This window comes from Melanotaenia boesemani, chromosome 13 (genome assembly GCF_017639745.1).
Source record: "Melanotaenia boesemani isolate fMelBoe1 chromosome 13, fMelBoe1.pri, whole genome shotgun sequence".
In the NCBI taxonomy this organism is placed as follows: Eukaryota; Metazoa; Chordata; class Actinopteri; order Atheriniformes; family Melanotaeniidae; genus Melanotaenia; species Melanotaenia boesemani.
This window is the reverse complement of record NC_055694.1, coordinates 11,474,565-11,489,771: the sequence shown is the minus strand read 5'-3', so window position 1 is coordinate 11,489,771 and position 15,207 is coordinate 11,474,565. Positions and strand designations below refer to the sequence as shown.

Genomic DNA, 15,207 nt, shown 5'->3' with positions numbered 1-15,207 from the left:
TCCTGTATACAAAAGCCCAGAGATAGTTCGACGGACTAATATTGCATTTACCTTTCAATCAAACTTTATTTTTTAACCACATTAATAATGTGTCACATACTTTGTTAATGAAGCCCCCAGACAGTCAGACACAGTGACGTCAGTCCTGTCTGGCTCGCGCTAAGGGGGTGGGGGGGTTGGAGGCACGCGGGGAAGCGAGAGGGAGGAAGAAGTTGAAAAAAAAAAAAAAAAAAAACTTGAACCATCATCAGAATGCTGGTGGAGCGGGGTCACGAACTATGACCTTTAACAGAAGAAAACCACAACATTTTTTAATTTTAATACCAGGGCGTTCTAAATCCATCGCCGCAGTTTCCCAGAGGTAAGTGTAGTTCTTGGGTGGAAAACGGTGAAAGCTCTCTGTGTTACTGCATCATTGAAGAGAACGGCTAATCTCCCGGCTAGCTTGTTAGCTAGCCGATGCATAGCTCCCTTCCTGTCCATCTCCGGCAGCCCGACATCCGGATATGAATCGTGAAAAGCTACCGCGGTGTATGCTTGTATTGTGCACAGACACTTTATTATTATTATATCCTTAACATTACTTACATCTTGATTTGTACTTATTCCCGAATCTTAAAGAGGCAGCAGGAAGAGTCGAGTACACTCGTCTCTCACTGTGTAGTCCATGTTTACGTGAGTTAGCCATAATAGCTAACACTGTACAGCTAAAGCTCCTCCAGATGAACTCGACCCTTTTACCTTTGCCATCTTGGGGACAGGAGTGAATAAGAATAACTGTGTCACTGATTTTTTTTTAACAACTGCTGAATTTTTACGTTTACTATAATAATAGTAGCATCCACACACTTTGCTGTTTGTCAAGAAAAATGCTTTATATAATATATCATAACGCATATTGTGTTATTGGCCGGTAGCCAGAATCTCCATTTTGTTCTGTGTTGTGATGAAGCTTAGTCAGTGATGGGCATATCGTTAGTCCAATCACAATAGGAAACTCATATTTCTCATTTTGTTCCGGGAGTCTGAAGCATTACATGCTTATTAAATAATTTTCGCCAAAGCTATCAAATAGGAGTCTTCTATGAGCCCACAAAGACATGACTGCTAAAGCATATTCCTGCATCAAATGATGTACCTTATGTTTTTATTTTCACTTGCAATGTTTGTTCAGGTTTAAATACAAATTAAATGTGTAGTGGAGATGTCTGCATTGTATTTTTTATATATAACTGTCTGATCCACCCATTTGATCAGCAGCACATTTATTCCCACATGCACATGGTTAGGGTTAGGCAGTAGTTAAGATTAAGTGATCAGGTTACAAACAAACAACAAGATAACATTTTGAAAACATGCATAAAAATTAAACAAGTGTGGTGCTTGTATAGGGAACTGCAGATGTAAATTAGCCTAAGACTAACGTTGTTACAATGCATTAAATGTCAATATTTAGGTTTGAAATTGTACATGGTCCCTAAATAATAATAATAATAATAATAATTAAGCATATTAGAGTTAATTGTTAGATCTGACTTAATTATGTTTTATTATACCTATAAAGTATAGCAACAAACTTGGACAAAGATGTTACCGGTGTCTTCATCATTAAGTGTTATTTTGATTTGGTCAGTTTCTACAGTGTCTGAACTCGAAAAATTCTTGTTATATCCCGTAAATGGTCTCTCATCTCAGGTTGTCAGTTTGTTGACAGTTGCTTTTGATTTAGAATAGCAGGGAGAAAAAAAACAACAAAAGAAAGGAAACCACACTGCAGAATTAACACAATTTGTATTTAGTTTAGCAGTGCTGTAAATAGCAGGGTTTTATCTCATTTATTTTAATTTTTACTTTTGTTGGTAAGGGATGCTGCATTTTAAGTTTGAATCATTTCTAGCACTAATTCAAAAGTGTTCAGATACAAGAAATGTTTACTCCATCACTACTTGTGAGAGTAAACAGTCCTTACTCAGATAAGACTGCCAATGCTGCAAGGTAGTGATAAAAGCTTCAGGTACCTTTTATTTTACTAAGTTTACACACAACTTAGAAGCATGGTTTGTACGCAGCACAAAAACATTTTAAACAATAAAACTATAAAGATTCCCTTAATTATTCTCTAAAAAAGCAGCTTGGAAACATTGTTTTACTGTAAGGATAAGAAGCAATAAATTGGGATGCAATAAGTTTGTTCTTTGAAAGATTGTTTTGCTTTTAATCTCATACAAAGTAACACATTGTTGCTTGAGTAATATGTTTTGTCAAAATCAAATCCACTTTATTGTCAAATTACTATATGAACAATTATAAATACAGGCAAAATGAGACAGCACATCTACAGGATCAACCCAAGTAGTGAGAACAATAAAACATAACATACACACATCTCTAACACACAGCCCACACACGCCTCAGCATCCACATCTCCAAATGTATTTCAGCCTCTCAAACAAGCAATGGTTGCCTTAAAGAGTTTTTTTTTTTAAATACATCAGCAAAGTTGAATTAATTTTAGCTTAAACATGTGGCCGAATGAACAGAACTGTTCTTTAGCGTCAGCTCGAGATTTGGTGCTTGTAGTCAGTATGAAATTAACATGTGAAGGGACACACCAGGAGGGTTTGCAATAATTTGCTAATCAAAAAATATGATGTAAGAATGTATATATTGAGTAAATAAAAGTATTCAGGGGGATGTAAGTTATCCATCTTTTTTTAAACATTGCCATACTGGAAAGTGGAGTTTTTATTGGGTGATGGAGGGGCTATTTTCAGGGTGTCTGTCAAATGTTGTGTTCAGACAAAGTCTGTCACATTTGGGATTATTAATGGCAATGACAGTAATTTTTAGATGAGTTAATCATCGATTAAATTCTCTGTGTGGTGCTCATGTGGACATGAGATGAGGCAAAACTGGTGTTCTGTTTAAAAAGTGCCAGAATGAAGACAATATTGACACACATTAGGTTGATAATTATATATATAGTTGTACATCTTAATGAATGTGACAGATTTCCATTTTGTAATTTCCCTCTGGGATTAATAAAGTATTTTCCATTTAATACTTTTTTTTATAACAGCAGCCATTTTCTTTAAACACACCCTGTGATTGTGATTATTTGAGCAGTTACTGTCCTCTGCAGTATGGATCTGTTTTTATTTAGATACAGAATTTTGTTTTTACACCACTCCAATAGAAATGTTTGTAAGTCCTTGATAATGCAACAAAACGGGGAGAAATCAAAACAAGTCACACAAAATCATCAAGGAGGTAACTTGCGATCAAGAGAGATCAGAATTTGAGTGTCATACATTGTTATAGTGCATCTGATTTGACCCACCTGCAACGTAATGATTGTACAGTTAATATGACAAAGTATTGGTCTGCTTTTCTGTGACACTTGAAACTTTTGTGGCTGATCAAATTCTTTGATGTCCTTCCAAACAGACCTCACTAATGACCTCAAATCATTATGACGACCAACCTGAATCTGCTCTCTCAGCAGAAAGCAGACTCTGAGCATGAGGCAGAGGTGAGTCTTCAGAGGAAGAGATTGTGTACTGTTAGCGTGTAGACTTAGTGTCTCCATCTGACCTCCTCTAAAGTTAATTTCAAATTAAAAATATCATGATTGCTCTCTTTATGGTTGTGTGTTTATATTTAAGATATGCCTTTGCACTTAGCTCCCATTTGCATTAACAAAAAGATACATAAAATGGTCTATAACATTTCAGTACTTTAAAGATACCCACTTAAAATATATTTGTTTGGTGCACTTATTGACTAAGATAATTTGTGTTTTGTTCTGGGTTAGGGGTCCTCCTCTCCATCAGAGTCAACGATGAGTGAGTCTCCACAGCGCTTTCAGGTAATCTCTACTGAGCCTGCCGCAACAACACAGCGAATACAGGTAACTAGCGTACACTCAAAACAACTTGACTTTGCAACTATCTTATGATGTCATCTTTTTTTTTAAGCTTCAGTAGCAATATTAGTTGAAACTTAGGTCTTAGGCATTAATGGCATTGTGATCGTTACTTTAACTAGTTTGGTTGGTGTTCCTGTCCACATTTCTCTTTCTGCCTGCCTTTTTCATCACTCACACCTTCAGATTGTAACTGACCAGCAGACTGGTCAGAAGATCCAGATAGTGACAGCGATGAACCCGTCCAGTGCCCCCAAACAGCAGTTCATTCTGGCCACGGCCGATGGCTCAGGGGCAAGCAAGGTCATCCTGGCCTCACCAGAGAGTCACAACACAAAGCAGCTCATCTTCACTGCTGCAGACAGCCTGATGCCAGGAAGAATACAGGTACAATTCCCCCATTTTCCCATGATGCATAACATGACAGTGCTACTGGTAATGTCTTAGTTTTGACGTTTCAGCTGTTTTTCAGATGTGTTTGACTTTGCTTTTCAGATTGTCACCGACCCAGTGTCAATGGAACGATTGTTAGGGCAGTCAGGGGATTTAAGTCGACCTCAGCCTGTAGAGTACTGTGTGGTGTGCGGGGACAAAGCGTCAGGTACTCCAGATGTGACATTTTGAATATACTATGACTAACGCATCCTGATTTTCAATTCAGCAGTATGTTCAGTTTCATTCCGTCAGCATTCTCTCACACAGTGACTCGGACACTCCGGTTTTGTCTGTGTGCAGGACGTCACTATGGAGCTGTCAGCTGTGAGGGGTGTAAAGGTTTCTTTAAGCGGAGTGTGAGGAAGAATTTGACCTACAGCTGCCGCAGTAAGCAAGACTGTGTCATTAACAAACACCACCGCAACCGCTGCCAGTTCTGTCGGTTGAGGAAATGCCTTAAGATGGGGATGAAGACTGAGTGTGAGTTTGCATCCAAATTAAGGTTAAGTACACAAGTCTTGGATCTTCCTGGACAGCTGAAACTCTATATAAAGCAAGCACGAGAAAAATTACTGTCAAGACTACAGCTGTTACTTTGGCCCTTCAAAGGCTTACAGAAAAGAGATGATTGATGTTACCTTGTTAATTTTATTGCAAATCATATTAGAATTGTTATTAATATTGTTCAATCCTGTTCAACACTGCAAAAATGCTAATACTTGCTTTTAATCTTAGATTTTTAAAAAAAAAATGCTTGTTTAATTTTCAGCTGTCCAGAGTGAGAGGAGGCCCATCGACATAGTGCCCAGAGAGAGGCATGCCAATTGCGCTGCCTCCACCCAGAAGATCTACATACGCAAGGACCTTAACAGCCCACTTATCGCCACGCCAACCTTTATCTCTGATACAGAAACAGACGGCTCCAGGTCAGAGTTACAGACAAACATTGGGCCCTGAATCTCTGTCATTGTATAGCTGTAATTGGTGGGTTATGTGAGCTTGTTTTGAACATGGCTCTTGTCATGTGTAGATCCAGCTTGCTGGACCAGGGAATGCTGGTTAATATCCAGCAGCCAGTCATCCAGACTGATGGAACTTTGCTGCTGGCAGCTGACTCCAAGGTAGGTCTGCTCATCATAAAGTTGTTGTGACCGTAAATGTTTTGTCTTCTTGTGTTGATACCCTCTGTCTCCCTCTTCTTCTTTTGTTAGTATTTATTTAAAAAAAGAAAAAATGTAGCGTTTACAAATGTTTGTTTTAGCTGACTTGTGTGATGGAAAATGATCAGCACTAAATCATTTGTCTACAGATAGATTCTGGGCAGGGAGACTTGGGGACGCTCGCCAGTGTCGTGACGTCGCTGGCCAACCTGAGTGACTCACTGAAAGAAAACCTGAACAATGGGGACACCTCAGACAGTAAACACGAGGAGCAGTCTGCCAGCGAGATAACACGGTCAGTCAACACCGTTCAAAGTGGAGACAAGGATTTCATCTCAGGCCATCCTCAAAATATTGTTTTGTTTGGTCAGATTTAAACTTTTAAGATGAGTTATCGGCTTTTTCAAATGGACAATGTTTTTGGCAAAAATGTCAGAAGTCTCATGTATTTTGAATTATTTTAAAAGGTTCATTTCATTTTACTGATTTAAACTAAGAGGCATGTTTTAAAGATTCGAAATATAATTAAATTGATTATTGTGTAACTTTAATCAATATTTTTGTGATCCTACTACAAAAAGCAAGTGTTGGATGCAGAAAAAGACAGAATGAAAGCTTAGATAGTAAAGATTAAGCCAAGAAGTTAAAAACATGTCGCAATGAAAGTGTACAATTCTCTGTAAAAACAAAAGGGAAATGGATTCATATTTTTTTACAGACAATTCTGCATTAAAGTAGTAAAGTTAAAGGTGTGTGTGTATTCCCGTCAGTGCCTTCGACACTCTGGCCAAAGTCTTCAACCCACCTGAAGTAACGGTTGAACAAAATCTGGCTGAGAGGTGTGTCACTGGGACAACTATCCAGCTCATTGGCCGAGATCAGGAGACGCCTATCATTGAGGTGGAGGGACCGCTGCTCACAGACAGCCATGTTGGCTTCAAGGTAGGTGGAGTTCACATCTAAAGCTGCTGAGATTAAAGAGGATTCACAAGTGAATTTAAGGAGAAAAAAAAGATTTTATTAAGACCACAATGTATTAATGCATATTCACAGTTCAGTATAACAGACATATGTTTAAAACATTATTCAAGTTGTTTGTTTCCATGTGCAAGAACTTTTTTTTTTGGGTGTTTTTGTCTTTTTAATTTTCCTTGTACTACTAGCTAGTAGCTAACTTTGGTTTTCCATGTAAATGCTAACACTAGTGCTAACAGTGGAAGCATGAATGGTGGACAGTTCTTACAGCACAACATGACCTAAGCTAACAATCCCATCAACTGGCCAGTTGGAAAAATAAAAGAGAACTGGAGAACTGTCTGTCCTTTAAGCTGTGTCTATGAACTTATCAGATGACATGGGGTTTACCTTTTGACAAACCCTTCAAACAAAAGTAGAATTTTAGACAGCTGTCCATGCAAAATGTACCTTAAACTTTAGATTTTTGTCTTTACACAACCCCTCCCCCCATTCCACCCTTCTCTGCTTCTTTTGCTTTAGCTGACCATGCCCAGCCCAATGCCTGAGTATCTGAATGTACACTACATATGTGAGTCGGCATCCAGACTTTTGTTCCTCTCTATGCATTGGGCACGCTCCATCCCTGCCTTTTCAGCTCTTGGGTGAGAAAGCATTTCCTACAAGAATAATTTTCTGTTATGAAACAACAGCCTTAATAACATCCTGCCAGTTTGCAGTATTCATTTTATGTGTGTCTGCATTTTTCAGTCAGGAGGCAAACACTAGTTTGGTGCGAGCCTGCTGGAATGAGCTGTTCACTCTGGGTCTCGCTCAGTGTGCTCATGTGATGAACTTATCAACCATCCTCGCTGCCATCATTAATCATCTGCAAAGCAGCATCCAGGATGGTATGGACCAAAGACCTCGCCATCAGTTCACAGTAGGGCACACACACATATAAATAGGAGTGAAGAAGTGTTTTTTATCTTTTTTTTTTAGCCCATTAATAGTAGACTTTGGTCATTAAAGTAGTTTGGAAGGTCGGTTTAAAGCTTTGTCTCAGTATAGTTATTGACTGGTTAGATAGATTGTTAAAACATCAGATTTTTGGCCACACACTAACACTGACTGGGAACTGTATCTTCATAATGCAAAGGCATGTTTGCTGTTGTCTCTCTAAGTGTCTTTATTTGTTAGTTAAACTCAAACAGCTACCAAATAAAGTAAACCACCTTAAAAGTTTAAATTAACCACCTTTAAATTTGATCATTTTCTTTTTTTCCCCAGACAAGTTGTCGGGAGAGAGGGTGAAGCAGGTGATGGAGCACATCTGGAAGTTCCAGGAATTCTGTAACAGCATGACGCGACTGGAGACTGACAGCTACGAATATGCCTACCTGAAGGCTATTGTGTTGTTCAGCCCTGGTAAGAACCTAATTTTATCAATTCAGTGATGGACATTTAAACTGTAAGCTATCAAAGAAAAAGTGTAGATGACGTTTTGCTTTTGGAATCCAACAGTTATGTGTTTGACTCATCAGATCATCCAGGTGTGGAGAGCAATGGGCAGATTGAGAAATTCCAGGAGAAAGCGCTGATGGAGCTGCAGGACTATGTGCAGAAAACATACCCTGATGACACATACAGGTATTTTAGTAACACATTTTCATGGCATGATTAAGACTTAATGAGCATGTCAAAGTAAACAAAGTAAAACAAGAAGATCAGTTACTAAACTTAATTTGTTATAAAAAAAAATCTACATTTACAAGCACAATGAAATCTCTTTAAGCTTGCTTTCTGTAGTTTGACCAAAAATGACTTCAGTTCTTGTTGGTACTGTTTATGCTGTTGCAGTAGTAGGGCCTAATAGGGTTGACCAACTCCTCTCCTCAGCTGTCCTGCAAGTTTTAGAGGTTTCTCTGTTTCAGCACATCTTGATTCAAATTTATGTCTCAATGAGCAAAATTTAATAAGCTCGTGGATCCATTTCATGTGACTCAGGTGTGTTAGAGCAGAAAAATCATCTAAAACCTGGAGGGCTGGAGTTAACCATCCCTAAAACGAGAAATATCACACAGGAGAGACCCGCTATCTATAAAAAGTGCTAAATAGATAAGTATGGGAAAGTTTTACCATAGTAGAATTTCTTTTTTTATTATTGATGCTGCTTACTTCCACAAAAAAGATAATTTTCTATTAAACTAGGGAACAAATTCAGCACTTTGTGCTGTTGCACAAACATAAGCATTAAGTTTTGGTTCACAATGATTTAAACTGTGAGGCGGCAATGTGTAGAGAGAATTTAATGTTGCAGTTATTGCTTTGAGTAAGCATGGAAGAGGAGGACTGCACAGGATTACCAAGGATGTATGTCCCCAGGAAGGCTCAAAGAGTTTATTAGACAATTAGATAGCATGTTGGGTTTATTTACAACAGGTGCAAAATAAAATTAGGCTCCACATTTAAATATGTCAACAACATGCTTGTCTATGTATATCCTTCATCTATTGCTATAAATGCTTCCATGTATTGTTAAAATATATTATTAGGGACTGCGTGGTTATTTCTCTTGTGATGGTTGCTACGGTCTTTTTTAATTCCATACGTATAAAACCATTGTTATAAGAGATCTCAGGATAAATACGGTTTTGTACAATCAGTTTAGCATTAAGGAATCCTTTATTTGGTTTATAAGCAAAATCTCGATTTAAGAAGTTATATTAACAAGCCTCTTTTACCTTTGCATTTGTGATTATTAAAAGCTCTGGACACTTATTTTATGGTAAGATGATCATTATTTCCTTGAGTAACGTACAGAAGGGGTTTACAACAGCTTGGGTTCACCTACCCATCCAAATATGGTAGGTGTGTTTAAACTTGTAACTGGTTCTGTTCATCAGAATATACACGTACCAGCTGTCATGTGACTTATGAGGGTTAGCATATAGATAAAACTGCAAACCAATTGTAAATTGCTTTATAATGAACAATAGTAAATATCAGGTGTAGAGTTTAAGAATCTTCAAGTAAAAAGTTCATGTTTTGGCAAATGTGAGGATACACAGGTGAGAAGGTGCACAGGTGACTACAAGAATTTAAGATGATTCAGCCAGAAATGTGCTTTTGTTTCCTCAGGCTAACGCGTATCCTGACTCGTCTCCCTGCCCTGCGCCTAATGAACCCATGCATCACAGAGGAACTTTTCTTCACCGGCTTAATAGGCAACGTCTCTATTGACAGCATCATTCCCTACATCCTCAAGATGGAGACGGCTGAATATAACAGCCAGAACTCTGACTCTGCAGAATGACAATGACCCCAGCACCAGAACTTTCGTTTAAACGTTAGCGAATCTCCTATTCAGATTTGTCTGTAGAGAGCTAAAGGGTTAAACTGCAGCCTAAAATGCTGCAGTAGCATCTTGTTTTCCAACAATGCATGGTTCAATGTCAGTGGGGGAATGCTTGGTAGATTGGGATTATATGGCTTTGGAAAGCTAAGATAATTGGTAATGTTTTCTGCAGCTAATGCAGTCAGTGGCTCTGACTACATGAAAAAAAAGAATCCTCTGCTGCCTCAGCTATCATCTCCTTTAATTTCTTCAAAGCACTTCAATCTATTTACATTATCCTTTAATCCAAGCCTTTTAAATTGTCTTAGATTTTTAAAAGCCTTATCATGCTCTTATATAACATTTACATATTTAAATGCTAGCTTTTAATAACAATATATCAGACAATACATAGACATGACAATAAAACTCATAGAGAGAAATCTTTCAGGTTGAAGAGGTCATTTTCCTGTTTAAAAAGATCCTAAAACCAAAGTAAATTTGATTTACTTTGAAGCTTGAAGTATTTGCTTATGTTGTTTTTTGCTAATACCAGCACAGTATAAACTGGTCTGTTAAATGAATGTGCTCAAAAATTCAGGCTCAAATTCAACAAAGACAAAGTTTTTCCAATGCCAAGATCTGTAAGATCATGTCAGGTTAAATAGAAACGTGGTTTCTGTGTTTTCTCGTTTTCTTCTAGGATTAAAATATAATTATTTTATTAAATCTTAAATTATAGCTGGAACACTGAAGACAGCTACAGTGACTAATCTAAATTATGTATGCTATTCTTAAAGTGTATTTAAATGGGCTGGTTGTCCTAGTAGTAAGATAGCACTTAATGCAGTCGTTTCCAATTTTAATGCAACCTGATTTCATTCAGTCTTTCAGCTGAACTTGTAACAAAATTGCAAACGTGAAATTAGCCAGTTAAAATGACCAGAAGTCTTTTCATATATGAAACATCTCAAACTTTATTTTTCTCTTTCATGCATAAATGTGCATGTGTTCTAACATGGTACATGTCCATGAAAATGTTACTTATAAAAGTCTGTGCAATCAACTCATCACTTCTCCCTCAACGACAATCAGATTTATGTTGTTTCCTTCTCCATCAGTGTCATGACCATGTTACATTATCTGTGTGTATTCCATTCACAGCAATTATTTCTTTTAAGGAAAAGGATTGTTTTAAATTTTTGGGCTAAGAAGTCTTGCTTATATGTAGCTATGCTACTGTTTTTGTTTGCATTTGCATTCAGGTGCACATTTTTCAGCTTCTGTGGCATTTACTGCATTCAGGCTGATTAAAACCTTGTTTTTTATTTTATTTTATTTTTGTCTTTTGTGTTTGTTGCTAAAAACGTTCTTCCATTGTGCATAAATTTGCTTGGTGCATACTAAGTGTACTTAAAGTACGTTTGGGCAGGTTTCCCTGGTTAAAAAAATAAATAAATTAAAAAAAATAAATTCAATTTTGTGGTAAGTCAGCCTTGAGAGTGTATTGATGTCTTGAAGACAGTATGGAGATATGCATTTGCTTTTTTGTCTTGTATAGTTGTTCAGAATATTCATCCACAGCAACATGAATGACAGTAGGGATGTAAATAAGTCAACGAGGAAGATGTCTTGTGAAAAAAATTGTGAGTTTAAGACCTGAACAGACTGTAAAGGCACTGATGTGAAATATTTGTACATGTAATTTCATTAAAATGAGTGCATGTCATTTTTAAGCAAGATTTTATAGTCTTGTTGCCGTCTGCCCTGATGAGGAGAATTGTTTTCATTTTATAGTGGATTGCTATGCATGATGAAGTTGATTAGGCACATTTTATTAGATGCGGTATGAAAAGTGTTGATTTAAATGTGGCTTTAAATATTTACCGCAAGCAGCTGCCACATTAGAGGATATTGGAGCCCTTTATCTTTTTTTCTGTGAATTGAGTATCCTATGGTTAACAGTTTATACTGTGTAAATGTACGTTTTTCTGATATGTTTGTCTTTTAACATTTAGAATGAAAAGTTTAAACAACGTTCTTGTGTTGCTCAAGTCGGTCAAAAACCTACATTTCTACCTCACAGATATAAATCAGATGTATTAATTGCCTGAGCTCTTCTATCAGCATTCCAGTCTCTGAGGTTGGCTTCTCTGAAGTCACACATTTGAAACAAAATAAACAGATATTCATTAATGACATGACTGAAGTTGTTCATACTTGAAAAGAATTGTAGTGCTTTATGTTGGTTAAAAAGTTAAGTGGGTCCAGCTTACATTCTGAGTTTATGTCTGATTAATTAATAGTAGTAAAACTGGTGACGGTATGTAGAAAATACACACTACTTTTTCCTTCCTGAGAAGAGTAACTGAACATCAACATTTAGATATAAATTCTGTCCTATTTAACTTCAAATAATATTAAATTTCTAATTATCACCAAAGGTTAATCTGACAGAAAACAATGTAGTACATGTTTCTGATTTGCTAATAATGTTCTTTTATGCTGTAAAAAATACAGATTTAGGGGACTTCTGTAGTTAAATTATTTTAAATAATTTAAACTACATTAATAATAAATATAAATATTTGATATAAAAATTTACAGTATAAACAAAAACAGGTTAATCAAAATTTTTATTTATTTATTCATTCATTCATTTATTCATTCATACAAGCAGTATTTCTAGAAACTGAAAATCTTTGCCAAGCCAGAACATCTTTACAAAACTACAAATACCGACGGTCCTTGGTCACCCTGGCGACAGCAGTTTAACGTCATCAACACGCGTTCATCCCCGTGTACTTGTGCTAGTTCAGGCACACGAAGAGGTATTATATTGTAAATACGGCTAAATAAGTTTTAAAAAATGCCTATGAAAGGAAGATTTCCGATCCGGAGGACCATTGAGTATCTCCAGAAAGGCGATATAATTTTCAAAAACAGAGTGAAGATCATGACTGTGAATTACAACACACACGGACAGCTCAGCGACGGAGCAAGGTCAGAGCTAACAGCCTACAACGCAGCAGCAGATGGATGTCCGTCAAATTTACTCCCATCTTACAGTTAAATAAATATATTGCCAAAGAAAAGTACAAGATAATTATCTTGATTCAAAAAGAATGTCTGTAGAACTAGTTACACTTTGAATTTGCATACGGAATTTCCACTTGAAATCTGCAATTTTTGCTCATAACTGTCTTAAGGAAATGCCTGAAATAGGGTTATTGCCATTATTGCGCACTTTCACTGGGGTTGTCATTTACTTTTTACGTATTTGCAGTATTTATATCTGAATAACTTAAGCGTGAAGATGTTCTTAAGATATTCTGGCTTTCTGTGTTTTGCAGAAAGTTTGTTTTCTTCAATATTCCTCAGATTCAGTACAAAAATCCATGGGTTCAAATAATGATGTTCAAAAACATGACACCGTCGTCGTTCTTGAAGTTCTATCTGGGTAGGTAGCCACGCACATTTATAAAGAGATCATGAAACCTGCTGTGCAAACATTGTCAGGTTTGTGCTTGTTATCTCTGGCTTATTGTTTATTTTTTTCTGTCCAGATGACGGGGAGCAAGTACTAGTGGATGCTGAGGGGAAGGACCACAAACAAATTGCACATCATGTTAAGAAGATTTTGTGCAAATCAGAGTAAGTAAACAGATGCAAATGTTACCTGCTTGTTTGCATCATGATTTTTTTTCTTTACTGCTGATTTAATTTTAATTGGATAAAGTTCCAGGAAGGCAGAGCAAATTCATATTAGAGCAATTAAACAAGATGATTCAGATGCATTAAAAATATATGTATTAACAACAGTGTATGCTTTCACAAAATTAAAAAGTGAAGAAAAAAAAGGGCAAAACAGAATAAAATGTGAAGCGGAATGAAAAATTGTGTCCCCTCTAACATCAGAGATGTTCAGTTCTGTTTAAATGCCGAATTAATCATTACAGTGAGTTATCAGGCACAGCAACAAGTATCTGAACTGTAAGGTGCTACATAAAATTCTGTTTTTACCTTTTGTAACATGTTTTTTTTTTAAACTTGTTCAATGGTATTATGTTAAAATCCTCTGTGAAAAAGAAAACGAGACAATTTATTCATGTATTTATTTTATTTATCTTATCAGAGACGTTTTACAAGCTGAAGCTCAAGCCAAGATGCAGGCCTCTAACCCTGCTAATTTTGGGCCAAAGAAGTACTGTCTGAGAGAGTGTATCTGTGAGGTGGATGGCCAGGTGCCATGCCCGGGCACCACACCGCTACCTAAGGAGATGACGGGCAAATATCGTGCGCGTATGGCACAGGAACAGGAGTGACGGGCTGAGGCGACAGCAAAACTTTTTTTTTTTTTTTTTTTTATGCCTCACTGGACAATATTATTGTGTTTTGATTATTTTTTTTTATATGTATAAATAAAAAAAAGACTGGAGGACTGACTCTGCTCCCAGCAGCAACAAGCTACTAGCACAACCTTTTTTTTTTCTTCAAATTCACACTTACATATCTATTTTATATCAGTGTTGACCTGAAGGTGGATACTGTAACATTAACATTAAAATAAAAGCCATATTTACCATATTTTTATGTGGCTGCGATAACCACTGTTCTTCATTAAAGAAAAAGAAAAATCTTAATCTTAGTCATATAAAAATATGGCACATCAGTCAGCTACATCAAAACCACTAAAAGGTGAAGAGCAAAACAAATCTTGCTTTGCGATGTTTTGTCTGGAAAACTTTGGTTTACATTCATGTGGATGGTACTTTGACACTTACTTTATCTGCCACCTAAACCTTATTGCAGACAAGCTCATTCCTTCAATGTCCCAGTGATGGTAACAACCTTCCCCAGCAGCATAATAAAGCCGCTCAAAAAAATAAACACATAATCATTACCATGTAAGTTAAAGTCAGTCGCCCTTATGGGATAAAGTTAGGAAGTAAAACTGACTGTGAATCAATTTCACCTGCTGTTGTACAAATGGAGCAGACAACTGGAATAAGAGGCAATTAGCAAGACAATCCTTAAAGGAATGGACCCGCAGCCGGTGGCCCCAGACCATTTTCTTGTCTTCATTCTTTCTGGCTGGTTTTTAGTCACATTTACATTTTGCCAGTGTCTTCACTTCTAGAGGTAACATGAGGCGTGTTTGCAACACAGAAGTTGCTCAGGTAGGGCAGCTCATCCAGGATAGTACATTAAAGGATTCCTAGCAGTGTCAAGAGCAAGGAGACAGGTTGGGAGTGCATTTAGGGCAGGTGCAAGCTACATGCACTACTGAACCTCATTTTGAATTGTATTGAGAAATTTCCACAGAAGTTGTGTCAGCCTGTGATCTGACCTTTGCACTTTTATTTTGAGTATGATTCTGAATCCAGACCTCCATG

At 36.9% G+C, this 15,207-nt stretch overlaps 2 protein-coding genes across 3 annotated transcripts; both read left to right on the top strand.

Moving 5' to 3' along the window:
* The first annotated feature begins 221 nt into the window (after positions 1 to 221).
* On the top strand, positions 222 to 10,020 carry nr2c2 (nuclear receptor subfamily 2, group C, member 2). 2 transcript variants are annotated; one of them, XM_042004053.1, is made up of 15 exons: positions 222 to 361; positions 3,448 to 3,532; positions 3,815 to 3,910; positions 4,112 to 4,312; positions 4,421 to 4,526; positions 4,661 to 4,840; positions 5,130 to 5,286; positions 5,391 to 5,481; positions 5,670 to 5,815; positions 6,291 to 6,462; positions 7,018 to 7,139; positions 7,246 to 7,385; positions 7,765 to 7,902; positions 8,019 to 8,124; positions 9,616 to 10,020. In XM_042004053.1, exons 2-15 carry the CDS (start codon positions 3,473 to 3,475, stop codon positions 9,788 to 9,790), a joined length of 1,890 nt encoding a protein of 629 aa, XP_041859987.1. In that variant the 5' UTR covers positions 222 to 361; positions 3,448 to 3,472; the 3' UTR covers positions 9,791 to 10,020. The 2 variants fall into 2 exon arrangements, 1 of the variants encoding a protein (XP_041859987.1); XR_006012461.1 differs by lacking the exon at positions 9,616 to 10,020 and having other exon boundaries at positions 7,246 to 7,417; positions 8,019 to 8,123.
* Positions 10,021 to 12,584: 2,564 nt separating this feature from the next.
* Positions 12,585 to 14,395, top strand: mrps25 (mitochondrial ribosomal protein S25). Its single transcript, XM_042003747.1, has 4 exons — positions 12,585 to 12,814; positions 13,165 to 13,271; positions 13,378 to 13,465; positions 13,947 to 14,395. The coding sequence occupies exons 1-4, from the start codon at positions 12,681 to 12,683 to the stop codon at positions 14,134 to 14,136; spliced, it is 519 nt and encodes a 172-aa protein (XP_041859681.1). The 5' UTR covers positions 12,585 to 12,680; the 3' UTR covers positions 14,137 to 14,395.
* Positions 14,396 to 15,207: the final 812 nt, after the last annotated feature.

What these genes read in the sequence shown, in the direction of transcription:
- nr2c2 (XM_042004053.1), top strand. Translation starts at nt 3,473, where the DNA reads ATGACGACCAACCTGAATCTGCTCTCTCAGCAGAAAGCAGACTCTGAG. An exon ending in TGCTGGCAGCTGACTCCAAG is followed by an intron (nt 5,482 to 5,669) that starts GTAGGTCTGCTC and finishes ATTTGTCTACAG; the next exon opens with ATAGATTCTGGGCAGGGAGA. An exon ending in ACAGCCATGTTGGCTTCAAG is followed by an intron (nt 6,463 to 7,017) that starts GTAGGTGGAGTT and finishes CTTTTGCTTTAG; the next exon opens with CTGACCATGCCCAGCCCAAT.
- mrps25 (XM_042003747.1), top strand. Translation starts at nt 12,681, where the DNA reads ATGCCTATGAAAGGAAGATTTCCGATCCGGAGGACCATTGAGTATCTC. An exon ending in CAGCTCAGCGACGGAGCAAG is followed by an intron (nt 12,815 to 13,164) that starts GTCAGAGCTAAC and finishes TGTGTTTTGCAG; the next exon opens with AAAGTTTGTTTTCTTCAATA. An exon ending in GTTCTTGAAGTTCTATCTGG is followed by an intron (nt 13,272 to 13,377) that starts GTAGGTAGCCAC and finishes TTTTCTGTCCAG; the next exon opens with ATGACGGGGAGCAAGTACTA.